At 42.1% G+C, this 14,173-nt stretch overlaps 1 protein-coding gene across 1 annotated transcript in view; it reads left to right on the plus strand.

Moving 5' to 3' along the window:
- VWA3B (von Willebrand factor A domain containing 3B) overlaps positions 1-14,173 on the plus strand; it is a 264,931-nt gene that overhangs the window by 188,777 nt on the left and 61,981 nt on the right. The window contains exons 19-20 of the mRNA XM_064371448.1: positions 4,824-4,942; positions 11,374-11,424. Of these exons, the coding sequence (XP_064227518.1) occupies positions 4,824-4,942; positions 11,374-11,424 (170 nt within the window). The remainder of the gene's footprint in view (positions 1-4,823; positions 4,943-11,373; positions 11,425-14,173) is intronic.

The following is a 14,173-nucleotide window of genomic DNA, read 5'->3' on the forward strand; positions in this document are numbered from 1 at the left end:
GTGAAAAACATGCAAAGTTGTTGCATAGGTGCATTCATGGCAGTGTGATTTGCTGCTTCCCTCCCCCTCACCCATATCTGGCATTTCTCCCCATGCTATCCCTCCCCAACTCCCCCCCCCCGCTGTCCCCCCCACTCCCCCGCAACAGACCCCCGTGTATTGTGCTCCCCTCCCTGTGTCCATGTGTTCTCCTTGTTCAACACCCTCCTATGAGTGAGAACATGTGGTGTTTGGTTTTGTGTTCTTGTGTCAGTTTGCTGAGAATGATGGTTTCCAGGTTCATCCATGTCCCTACAAAGGACGCGAACTCCTCATTTTTAATGGCTGCATAATATTCCATGGTGTATATGTGCCACATTTTTCCTGTCCAGTCTATCAACGATGGGCATTTGGGTTGGTTCCAGGTCTTTGCTATTGTAAACTGTGCTGCAATGAACATTCGTGTGCATGTGTCCTTATAGTAGAACGATTTATAATCCTTTGGATATATACCCAGTAATGGGATTGCTGGGTCAAATGGAATTTCTATTTCTAGGTCCTTGAGGAATCGCCACACTGTTTTCCACAGTGGTTGAACTAATTTACACTCCCACCAACAGTGTAAAAGTGTTCCTATTTCTCCACATCCTCTCCAGCATCTATTTTCTCCAGATTTTTTAATGATCGCCATTCTAACTGGCGTGAGATGGTATCTCAATGTAGTTTTGATTTGCATTTCTCTAATGACCAGTGATGCTGAGCATTTTTTCATATGTTTGTTGGCCTCTTGTATGTCTTCTTTTGTAAAGTATCTGTTCATATCCTTCGCCCATTTTTGAATGGGCTTGTTTGTTTTTTTCTTGTAAATCTTTTTTAGCTCGTTGTAAATTCTGGATATCAGCCCTTTGTCAGATGGGTAGGCTGCAAAAATTGTTTCCCATTCTGTTGGTTGCCGATTCACTCTATTGACTGTTTCTTTTGCCGTGCAGAAGCTGTGGAGTTTGATTAGGTCCCATTTGTCTATTTTGGCTTTTGTTGCCAATGCTTTTGGTGTTTTGGTCATAAAGTCCTTGCCTACGCCTATGTCCTGAATGGTTTTGCCTAGGTTTCCTTCTAGTGTTTTTATGGTGTTAGGCCTTATGTTTAAGTCTTTAATCCATCTGGAGTCAATTTTAGTGTAAGGTGTCAGGAAGGGGTCGAGTTTCTGCTTTCTGCATATGGTTAGCCAGTTTTCCCAACACCACTTATTGAACAGGGAATCCTTTCCCCATTGCTTGTTTTTATCAGGTTTGTCAAAGATCGGGTGGTTGTAGATATGTTATGTCGCCTCCGACGCCTCTGTTCTGTTCCATTGGTCTATATCTCTGTTTTGGTACCAGTACCATGCTGTTTTGATTACCGTAGCCTTGTAGTAGAGTTTGAAGTCCGGTAGTGTGATGCCTCCTGCTTTGTTCTTTTTGCTTAGAATTGACTTGGCTATGTGGGCTCTCTTTTGGTTCCATATGAAGTTTAAGGTGGTTTTTTCCAGTTCTGTGAAGAAGGTCATTGGTAGCTTGATGGGGATAGCATTGAATCTGTAAATTACTTTGGGCAGTATGGCCATTTTCACTTATATTCTATGGATTTGGGGTGGAGAGTTCTGCAAATGTCTATTAGGTTTGCTTGGTCCAGGTCTGAGTTCAAGTCCTGGATATCCTTGTTAATTTTCTGTCTCGTTGATCTGTCTAATATTGACAACGGGGTGTTGAAGTCTCCCACTATTATTGTGTGGGAGTCTAGGTCTCTTTGTAAGTCTTTAAGAACTTGCCTTATGTATCTAGGTGCTCCTGTATTAGGTGCATATATATTTAGGATCGTTAGCTATTCTTGTTGCATTGATCCTTTTACCATTATGTAATGTCCTTCTTTGTCTCTTTTGATCTTTGTTGCTTTAAAGTCTATTTTATCAGAGATGAGAATTGCAACTCCTGCTTTTTTTTGTTCTCCATTTGCTTGGTAAATCTTCCTCCATCCCTTTATTGTGAGCCTTTGTGTATCCTTGCTTGTGAGGTGGGTTTCCTGGATACAGCACACTGATGGGTTTTGGCTTTTTATCCAATTTGCCAATCTGTGTCTTTTGATTGGGGCATTTAGTCCATTTACATTTAGGGTTAATATTGTTATGTGTGAATTTGATCCTGTCATTTTGATGCTAGCTGACTGTTTTTCCCATTGGTTGATGCAGATTCTTCATTGTGTTGATGCTCTTTACCATTTCGTGCATTTTTGGAGTGACTGGTACTGGTTGTTTTTTTCTATGTGTAGTGCCTCCTTCAGGAGCTCTTGTAAAGCTGGTCTGGTGGTGATGAAATCTCTGAGTGCTTGCTTGTTCTCAAAGGATTTTATTTTTCCTTCACTTATGAAGCTTAGTTTGACTGGATATGAAATTCTAGGTTGAAAGTTCTTTTCTTTAAGGATGTTGAATATCGGCCCCCACTCCCTTCTGGCCTGTAGGGTTTCTGCTGAGAGATCTGCTGTAAGTCTGATGGGCTTCCCTTTGTGGGTAACCCGACCTTTCTCTCTGGCTGCCCTTAGTATTTTCTCCTTCATTTCAACCCTGGCGAATCTGATGATTATGTGCCTTGGGGTTGCTCTTCTAGAGGAATATCTTTGTGGTGTTCTCTGTATTTCCTGGACTTGAATATTGGCCTGCCTTGCTAGGTTGGGGAAGTTTTCCTGGATAATATCCTGAAGAGTATTTTCCAGCTTGGATGCATTCTCTTCATCACATTCAGGTACACCTATCAAACGTAAATTAGGTCTTTTCACATAGTCCCATATTTCTTGTTGACTCTGTTCATTCCTTTTTACCCTGTTTTCTCTAATCTTGCCTTCTCGTTTTATTTCATTGAGTTGATCTTCGACCTCTGATATCCTTTCTTCTGCTTGGTCAATTCGGCTATTGAAACTTTTGCATGCTTCGCGAAGTTCTCGTGTTGTGTTTTTCAGCTCCATCAATTCGCTCATATTCCTCTCTAAGTTGTCCATTCTCGTTAACATTTCGTCAAGTCTTTTTTCAAGGTTCTTAGTTTCTTTGCATTGGGTTAGAACATGTTCTTTTAGCTCACGGAAGTTTCTTATTATCCACTTTCTGAAAGTTGATTCTGTCATTTCATCACGCTCATTCTCCATCCAGTCTTGTTCCCTTGCTGGTGAGGAGTTGTGCTCCCTTGTAGGAGGAGAGGTGTTCTGGTTTTGGGTGTTTTCATCCTTTTTGCACTGGTTTCTTCTCATCTTTGTGGATTTATCCACCTATCGACTTTGTGGTTGCTGTCTTTCTGATTTTGGTAATTTTAAGTCTGTAGTAGCTGAACTCATAAACCCCCTTTTCTTCCCCCTAGGTGGTCTGTCCCAGGGAATTAGGGCGTTATGATTTTCCGCTGTTGCAATGGTTTTCCCTGCCCACAAGGTGGCAGCCTAGTCACACTCAGCCTGCAGAGGCTTCGTTGAGCTGCTGTGGGCAAATTGTCCTGGGAACTGCAAGGTGTTTCCCGGTGGGTGACGCCCCTCCTCCACAGAGCTGGACCGTCCCGTGTTCAGCCGTGTTTCCGGAGGCGTCCTCTTTGCCCAGGAAACTCTTGGGTTGAGTCCCTGCCTCAGCTCCCCTTGCTGGCCCAGAGGGGATCCGGTCTCGCTCACTCTGCACAAGGGGCCGCTGCTCCCTGCCTCGGGTGCAGGCAGAGCAGCCGCGCCAGTCCAACCAGCGGCGCTGGCAACCCGTGGAGCTTCGCCACCTGTGAATTTCCTGGTCTGTGGGCAGTAAAAATCCACTGCCCTGTGAGCCGCTGCATCAGCCAAAGCAGCGGCTCTGAGATTCGTGGCGCGCCCTTGCCCGGGAGTGTCCTGGCTTGAATCCCTGCTTCAGCTCCCCTTGCTGGCTCAGAGGTGATTCAGTCTCTCTCGCTCTGTACGTGGATCCGCCGCCCCCCACCTCAGGGCGTAGGCCGAGCGGCGCGCCGCTCCGCTCAAACCAGCGGCGCTGGTGACCCGTGCGGCTCCTCCTCCTGTTAATCCCCTGGTCTGTGGTCAGTAAAAATCAGTCTGGAAATGCGGCATCCACTCACCCTCTGCGCCTTCTTTCGGAGCTGCGATCCCGACTTCCTCCTAATCGGCCATCTTGAAAACCTCTGCCAATAATTCTCAATTCTGATTAAAGTTTTCTGAAACACTTTTGGTTGTTTTTTGTTGTGTGTGTGTATGTGGTGGTGGTGGTAGTGGTGATTTCTAAAATATATAGTTTTATACATTGAAAGGTAAAGGTTAGCAATGATATCTCTGATTCTTTTTTCTATGTGATGTACTGAGTTTTCTAACACAGTAATTTTTTTGTATATTGACTTTATAGTCAATTATACAGCTATGTATATTTTCTTTTTTTGTCTTTTTTTAATTTTTTTTTTTTTATTGCATTTTAGGTTTTGGGGGTACTTGTGAAAAACATGCAAGTTTGTTTCATAGGTGCACACGTGGCAGTGTGATTTGCTGCCTTCCTCCCCTTCACCTATATCTGGCATTTCTCCCCATGCTATCTCTCCCCAACTCCCCATCCCCCACTGTCCCCCCACTCCCCCCAACAGACCCCAGTGTATAGTGCTCCCCTCCCTGTGTCCATGTGTTCCCATTGTTCAATACCCATCTATGAGTGAGAACATGCAATGTTTGATTTTGTGTTCTTGTGTCAGTTTGCTGAGAATGATGGTTTCCAGGTTCATCCATGTCCCTACAAGGGACAGCTATGTATATTTTCAAAGGCATGCATCAACCTATCAAGTGACACTTTCCTTTCCTTTGGCATTGACGTGTAGGTGTTCCCTGTGGCACATGTGTGCAATGACACAAATAAGATGACATTAATTAACCCCCAAGGAGTCAAGCTCAATATCTACAAGCAAAAAGTGGAACAGGCAATTCAATCCTATGAAAAGTGAGTATTACTCTTGGCTGCTCTTTAATGGATGTGGAATTTATTTTATGGAGGAGGTTGTTTTAGCTTAGCTTTTTTTTAAAAAAAATGAAGCGGCTATTTAAAAATTGTTCAGGCTGGGTGCGGTAGCTCATGCCTGTAATCTCAGCACTTTGGGAGACCAAGGCAGGAGGCCAGCTTGAGGCCAGGAGTTTGAGACCACCCTGGGCAATATAGAGAGACCTTGTCTCTACAAAAAAATTAAAAAATAATATCACAACAGGGTGATTGCAATCAACAATAATTTGTACATTTAAAAATAATTAGACTTCGGGAGGCCGAGGCGGGTGGATCATGAGGTCAAGAGATCGAGACCATCCTGGTCAACATGGTGAAATCCCGTCTCTACTAAAAATACAAAAAATTAGCTGGGCATGGTGGCGCGTGCCTGTAATCCCAGCTACTCGGGAGGCTGAGGCAGGAGAATTGCCTGAACCCAGGAGGCGGAGGTTGCGGTGAGCCGAGATCACGCCATTGGACTCCAGCCTGGGTAACAAGAGCAAAACTCCGTCTCAAAAAAAAAAATTAGAAAAGTATAATCAGAGTATTTGTAACACAAATACTGATAACATCATACTCAAGAAAGGATAAATGCTTGAGGTGATGGCTACCCCATTTACCCTGATGTGATTATTATACATCATATGCCTGTATCAAAATATCTCATGTAACCCACAAATATATACATCTACTGTGTACCCACAAAAATAAAAATAAAATTCTGTGATGAAAAATAAATAAATAAATATTAGCTGGGTGTGGTGGTGCTTGCCTGTAGTCCCAGCTACTTGGGAGGCTGAGAGGGGAGGATCACTTGAGCTCAGGAGTTGGAGGCTGCAGTGAACTATGATTGCACCACTGCACTCCAGCTTGGGTGACAGAGTGAGACTCGTCTAAAAAAAGTTGTTCGTAAGGAATATCAACAACAGTGGCAGCAGCTAATGTAGGGGCTTCCTACATGCTAGGCACTGCATCAAGTACCTTACCTGAATATTTTCAACAAGGTTCTAAAGAAACCGTCTTCCCTTTCCAAAATCTATAAAAAATCTCATTTCCATGAGATCCTTAAAGTTTTCCTTTTAGCAGAAAGCATCTGATTGTTTTGGCATCTAACATTCTGTAAAATGACTAATAAAACTCAACAATAATGAGACAATAGAAATAACAGTTTTTTATTTTAAAATTACTTTTATCAAGTTCAAGATGATGATCAAGTTGATGGCAGTGAGAATAGCCCTTGTGTTCTGGCTGAGACAGGAGCCTCTGCTCCCACGCTAATCCTTGTCCATGCTGTAATCACCTCCTTCCCCAGTCTCCAGCCTTAATTAATCATGGGTGCACAAACTTAAACTCTGAGCATTCCAGCTTCTTCAGGCCAACCTGTCCTCAGTTCTGGGAACTGTGCAGTTGGTTGTCATTTGCCACCACATGGGCAGGTGAAATAAAGTTCAGGAAAGTTAACTATTGGCCCAGGCCAGCATGTGTTGGTCTGCTACCATTTTGCAATGTCTAGCATTAGTTTAAAATAAATATAAGTCCTGATCCTGTCCCATGAAGCATGTGATCCAGTCCAATTGCAGTCCTCACCCTATGGTGCCCATCCCAGGCATCTCCATGCCCCTTTTAACGTGAGCCTCTTCCACTGCCCTCACCAAAGAGTGGAGGCTGCCTTACTGGGCTTCTCAGCAGCCTCCATGGGCTTCTCAGAATTTCTGAATCTTTACCTGAGAGGGAGGAAGAACCAAGGATGAGCCTTTCTTTGGGAAGCAGGATGAGGTATTCAAGGCTCACCCTTCCCCATGGGTCGGGGACTTCCAGACAGGCCTTGTCTCCCAGCTCGGCTCCTCTCCTGTTAGGCTGCTGTCCCCAGCTGGGTCTTTCATCCCTTCTTGCCTCAGCACCAATGACCCACCTCAGAGAGGTCTCTCAGGAGTGCCTCTCCACACCCACCCTGCATGTGACCCTTACAGCACTCATGGCTTCTACAGGGGCAGTGGCTTGGTGACCATCTCTGCCCTCTAGGATGTCAGCTCCCAAGGCCAGGGGCTCAGCCATCTTTGTTTCCTTCTTCACCCACTATTCCTAGCAGGTGCCATATGTATATGACTATTGAAATTTTCTATAATTCAATTCGTCAAATTCAGTCATTCAAAATACAATATGACAATGCCATTCAAATTCTAATGTAGTCTGCTTGAATAATTCAAATATTTGAGTCCTATAATTACCTGTCCTGTGAAAGCCTGGTGCAGGGCCATGAGCTAGATAGAACTCTGCAGTCACACGGTTTGTGGGGGTTTCCTGCTTGGTTCTGACATCAGCTCTGTTCCAGCATGTGACAGTTGTGAGTCTCAGATTCCTTGTTCACAGAATCTATCTCACAGTTCTGTGTGAGGATTGTGTAAGTCATATATAAAGGGGAACTGATGTTCCTTACTTCTCCCTTTCACTTATGGCTCTGCTGACCCCAAAATGACCATAGTGCATGGAGTGAAATTGTCATCTGGCTCTTCTCACTGCATTGACCTTTTCCCAAGTGTTTCAGGAAAGGACAAGGACCCCCATTCCCAGGCCAAACAGAGTCCTCCTTTCTTAGCAGCAAAACCAAAACAAATATAAAGTCATTGTCCTCCTTCTTTCAATGAGTGAATCTGGAAAAGCCTCTAGAGAAATATTGTTGCTATATTGTTATTAGTTATATTAACTTAAAATTATTAATAACAATTTTAACATGATTGATATTTAATAATTAAGTTACTGATTGAATTGTTATTATTTGATATGGCTAATTTGATGTTTGTATCAAGTAGATTATTTAACATTGTTATTTAATATATTAATATTAACATGAATATGATACAGAACCAAATTTCCTGATCATTTGCATTCAGTAGTGTTTAAGAGTATTGTTCGTATAAATGTCAATTTCTTTTTCCATTTTGCTTCACTTTTCTCAAGATATTCAGAATATGAAAAATAATTAATGACACATTTACCACCCCCATTCCTAATACAACATTTCTAAGGAGTTTCCCGACAAAGATATGGGAGATGTAACTTTAAAAATAACCTTCATGTAACCATAAATCCATATGTTTAGGGATGACCAGGCAAATGGAAAGCTCACAGTTTTTGGTCAAAATAATGACATAAACTTGTTTTTTTTTTTGTTTTTTGTTTTTTGTTTTTTTTTTGAGACGGAGTCTTGCTCTATCACCAGGCTGGAGTGCAATGGCGCAATCTCAGCTCACTGCAACCTCCGCCTCCTGGATTCAAGCGATTCTTCCGCCTCAGCCTCCTGAGTAGCTGGGACCACAGGCATGTGCCACCATGCCTGGCTATTTTTTTTTTTTTTTTTTTTTTTTGTATTTTTAGTAGAGATGGGGTTTCACCATGTTGGCCAGCATGGTCTCGATCTCTTGACCTCATGATCCGCCTGCCTCAGCTTCCCAAAGTGCTGGGATTACAGGCGTGAGTCACCGCGCCCGGCCTATGACATAAACTTGTTATTGGGATCACACTTAGTGCCCATGCATGGGAGCCCTTTCGTCTCAGTATTTTAAGAATCAAGGCAGCAATTTTGGCTTTGTGTATCTGAGTATAAGCTTTGAGTGAATATTGCCAGGGCTGGCTGGACTCTGGAGTGATTTTTCTGCTGCTTACTTTCATTGAAAGTCTAAGGTCAAGGTCACAGCTCTCAGATCACAGAAGTGGCATCCGTTCTAGCCTGGCTCTGGTACCATGCTTAGAAACCTCTCCTTACTGTCTCCAATTTGCTGGGCCAGCTGCTCCTCAGCCTTCTGAAGTGTCACTAGTTACAAGCTGCTTTGCAAATGAGTCAACTCTTGGCACAAGCAGATTTGAGAATTAGAGATACAGAAAGTTAGTGAATGCAATCCCTTAGCCAAATTGCACTCCCCTACAACAAAGAGGGAAACTGTTGTTAGTAAAATCCCTGAATCACGGGTCTGGACCAGCTGCAGAGAGGCCCTCAGGTCCAGTGGGGAGCACAAAGCCCACAGGGACTCCCTCATCCCACTTGCTGAGTGGCTTTCCTGCGGTTGCCTCCCCAGTCAGTACAGTCATTGAAGTATTTCAGTGAAGACGGAAAATAGGGGAATAACAAAGGTTATAAAAATATGCTCCTGGAAAATTATTTTCTAAAGTAGCGAATTAAAATTAGAGACCTGTAAGGCCGATTGCCTCGCCGGGAGCTCAGACGCACACTCCCCCCGCCCCTTTTTTCTGAAAGTTCGGACATGCTTGGGTTGTTCCCTTTTCCCCTTCTCGCACAGCCTGGCTTTCCCTTAAAGAACCCAGTATGCAAGCGGGGTCTTGTGAGTCTAGCCAATAGCAGCTGAGTTTTTCTAGCCAATAGCAGCCAGGTCTTTCTAGCCAATAGCAGCCAAGTCTTTCTAGCCAATAGCAGCTGAGTAATTCTAACCAATGTCCTGTATGCAAACAAAGGCTTGTAACCTCACCCAATAGTAGTCCTGCTCTTCCACAACCAATCGAGCTCTTCCACTACCTATAAAACCCCAGGTCTGAGAGGAGTCCATGCAACTTCTCCGGCCCCTCCTGTTGGACTGTAGAACCTCGCCCGGGAGCCTGAATAAATTCCTTTATATTGGATCTTCTTGTGTTGGCCTCAGTTTCTTCTCTTTAAACTCGGCAAGAACAAACCTTACAAGACCTGTGCTAGCAAACGACCCACATTTACCAATGATTACTCAGCATTTCTAAGCCTTGCTCTTCAGAACCTGGAGGGAATAGACATTGAGCTATTCCTGGTCACTTTATGCACGTATCTCAATCCTCTCAAGGATTCCAAGGGCAGGTGGTGTTAGCTTTGTCTTATCAATGAGAAAACAGTTTTCAGAAGCTTTGTAGCACAGGATCACACAGCAGCAGAGTGAGGACACCAAGGTTTGAACCCAGAGCCGCGTTGTGCCAAAGCCCTTACCCACACTACCAGCCTCCCCACTACACGGCCTCCACTCTGAACATTTACATTTAAGGGGATTGTGAATAGTTTTTTTTACAAAAGCACAAAAGATACCTAAAATGCATACTATAATCCTTTTAACAAGTCTTAGAAACCCCAATCATTTTTACCTGAATCACATGATTCAAGAAAGCCAATTTCCAAATAGGCCCCAAAGAACCAAACGTTTCAAGTGAGACAGTAGCACTGAACTGGTTTATTTCCCTCTTCCTGACTCTTTTTCTATCACTAACGGCACATTTACCTGGGTCAGACACAATTTATGTGCTGTGTACACACTAGCTCAAGTCCTCGTGGTGACTCTAGGAGTGGAGAGGTACTATTATTATCCCCATTTTACCGAAAAGTTGGGCACTGCCCCAAAGTCTCGCAGCAAGGAGAAGAAGCTGACTGAGCTTTGGGCCTTGCATTGTGGTTCTGGAATCTACCCTCTTCACCACCGCAGACCCCCTTTCTGTGTTCTCACCAGGCTCATGATGGGAGGGCAGGGCAGGAAAATGCGCCCATCTCAAATGTGATCTCTGAGCCCTGTCCTGCTGATGTTGGGTCCAGTGATTAGAAGAATGCCTCCTGAAGAGCAGTAGCATTCTCCTACCTCATTGTATGTATGCAGTGCCTTTAATGGAACACCAGCTCACAACCTCTGGAGCCAGCCAGTGTTCTGTGCCCTATAGGCCAGAAAGCCTGCTTCAGGATAATGATCTCCTGACACAGAACTGGGCTGGAAACTCCGAAAAAGCAACACTGATTAGTAGCCAAAAGAACAGCTATAGCCACTCTGTAGAAACCACTCACTTCAACCTCCTTCTTTCTTGGGTCGACAGCTTCCCTCTGAAAACATGGTCAGTCTGAGCACCGCCAGCCAGCAGCCATGAGTGAGCAAGGTGCTTCACATCCAGCTGCCTGCCCGTCCCCAGCAGCCTCATTTGGAAAACAAGGCAGCCAGGCTGCTTGATCTCTAAACTATGTCCCAATCCTATTATTTGTGACCCAATCCTATCTCCTTTGATCTGAGAATCCAGGCAGAGAAATATCTACAGAAAGCAAACTAAAGAACACGGTTATGTTTTCCATAAGAAGAAAAATGGTGGGTGTTTAGACATGGCTTAAAACAGAAATAATGAAGACCAGTTTGTCAACTACCTTTGCTCAGTCTGGGTTTTACCTGACAGGCACTGAGCACATCTTTAATGTTTGATGCAATTGCCACAAAGCCATGAGGCTGCTGCAGTGATGCTGGGGTGACACATCCAGCCTCTTTAAGCACATGAGGGGGCCTGGCTCAGAGGGGATGACACTTAGATGGGCTCCCACTGCAGTGCCTGGGGTCAATGATCTGCCATGAAATGAAGTATTGCTACTAAATTATTGACTTTTTTTTAAACAGGCGCTTGAATAAAATTGTTTGGCGAGCATTATCTCAAGAGGAAAAAGAAAAGTAAGCCATTCCCTCCTCACTTTTTTTTTTTTTTTTTTTTTTTTGGTGAAACTCACATAACCTAGAAACTGGCTGTTTTAAAGTATACAATACAGAGGTATTTAAAATATTCAAAATGTTCTGCAAACCACTATCTTTTTCTAGTTTCAAAACTTTTTCATCACCCCAGAAAAACACCTTGCACCATAAATTAATCACTCCCATTCCTATCTCCCCTTTTCTGGGTTACCACCAGTTTGCTTCCTGTCTCTATGATTTTGGCTACTCTGAATATGTCATATGAAGGGACTCATACAGCATGTGACCTTTTGTGTCTGGTAGCTTTTACTTGGTTAATGGAAAAACTTCATGTCTTCAAGGTTCACCCAAGTTGCAGCATGTGTCAGTACTACATATGTATATATACGCCACTTTGTCTGTCCATTCTTCCATTGATGGGCATTTGGGTTGCTTCCGCTTTTTCACTATCATGAAACAATGTTGCTATATGCATCTGTGTAGAAGTTTCTTTGTGGACATATGTTTTCATTTATCTTGGGTATAGACCTAGCAGTGAATTTACTTGTCACATGGTAATTCTATGCTTAATTTTTTGAGGAACCACCAAACTGTTTTCCACAGTGGCCACACCATTTTTAGAAAATATTTTTATAGACTCATAATAATAGTACATATTTTGGGGTACATGTGTTATTTTGATACATGCACATGTGTAATGATTAAATCAGGGTGTTTAGGCTATCACCCACCTTAAACATTTATTATCTCTTCATGTTGTGAACATTTCAAGTGGTCTCTTCTAGCTATTTTGAAATATACAATAAATTCTTGTTAGTTATGGTCACCCTACTGTGTTAGCAAGTGCTAGAACTTTTTCCTTCTACCTAACTGTATGTCTGTATTCAGTAACCAACCTCTCTTCATCTCCCCTGCCACCACACACACTCTTTCTTGCCTCTGGTAACTGTGATTCTATTTTCTGCCTCCATAAGATCAACTTTTTTTTTTTTTTGGTTCCTACAGATGAGTGAGAACATGTGCTATTTGTCGTTCTGTACCTGGCTTATCTCACTTAACATCTGACCTCCAGTTCCATCCATGTTGCTGCAAATGACAGGATTTTGTTCCTTTTGTGACTGAATAATATTCCATTGTGTGTGTGTGTGTATGTGTATATATATATCACGTTTTCTTTATCCATCTGTTGATGGATACTTAGTTTGATTCAATATCTTGCTGCCAATAAACATGAGGGTGCTGGTGTCCCTATGATATATACTGATTTACTATTTTTGGATAAATATCCAGTAGTGGGATTGCTGGATCAGGTGGTAGGTTCTTACTGCTCTCCCTCCTCATGAACACTTGATGTTTTTCTTTATATTTTTTCAAGTCATCCTAGTGTGTGTGAAAAGCTATTCTATTGTGGTTTTGATATGCATTTTCTTAATAACCAATAATGTTAAAAACATATTTTCTTGTGTTTGTTGTCCATTTGTATATCTTCCTTGGAGAAACGTTTAATCAAGTTCTTCATCCATTTTCATATTGGGTTGTGTTTTTGTTACTGAGTTTTGTTGTATGACTTCTGAGTATTAAGTCATGATCAGATATCTGATTTGCCAGTGTTTTCTCCCATTCTGTGAGTTATCTTTTCATATTCTTCATAATGTCCTTGGGTGTCCAAAGGTTTTTAAGTTTTAGGAAGTGAATTTATCTTTCTTTTTCTTTCGTTGTTTGTGTTTTTGTCAAATCTAAGAATCCATTGCCAAATGCAAAGTCATGAGCATTTATCCTTTCGTTTTCTTCTAATATGTTTATGGTTTTAGCTCTTACATTTAGGTTTTTGATCCATTTTTGTATATGGTGTGAAGTAGGGTTCCAACTTTATTCTTCTGAATATAAATACCCAGTTTATCCAGCACTATTTGTTTAAGAGACTATGCTTTCCCTTTGAATTGTCTTGGTACCTTTGTCAAAAATCATCTGACCATAAATGTTTGGGTTTATTTCTGGACTCTCCTTTCTATTCCACTGGTCTACATGACTAGCTTTATGCAAGTTGACACTGTTTTAATTACTGTAGATTTCTATTAAGTTTTGAAATTGGGAAGTATGAGTCCTTCAACTTTGATCTTCTATTTGAAAATTATCTGGACTATTCAGGGCCCCTTGAAATATTATATAAATTTGAGGATTGATGTTTTTATTTCTGCAAAAAAATTGAAATTTTTATAGGGATTATATTTAATCTCTAGATTGCTTTGAAGAGTATTACCATCCTAACAATATTGTCTTCCAATCCATGAACATAGGATGCCTTTCCATTTATTCAGTGGATCTTTAATTCCTTCAGCAATGTTGTATAGTTTTCAGTATACATGCCTTTCACATCCTCTGTTGTTTTGTTCTTTTGAATGCTATTATGAATGGGATTGTTTTCTTAATTTCATTTTCAGATTGTTCATTGCTGGCACATAAAAACACAACTGAATTTTGTATCTTGACCTCGTACCTTGCAACCCTGCTGAATTTCTTGGTACTAATGATTTTATGGGGAATCTATGGAATTTTCTATATATAGAAACATGTCATCTGCAAGTAGGAATAATTATACTTCTTCCTTACTAATTCCGATGCCTTTTATTTCTTTTTCTTGCCTAATTGACCTAGCTAGTATTTCCAGAACAACATTGAATAGCAGTGGTGAAAGGGGACGTTCTTGTCTTGTTTCTGATCACAGTGAGAA

Source organism: Aotus nancymaae, unplaced genomic scaffold (genome assembly GCF_030222135.1).
Source record: "Aotus nancymaae isolate 86718 unplaced genomic scaffold, 86718_ANA_hifiasm-v0.15.2.pri h1tg000131l, whole genome shotgun sequence".
NCBI classification, from domain to species: Eukaryota; Metazoa; Chordata; class Mammalia; order Primates; family Aotidae; genus Aotus; species Aotus nancymaae.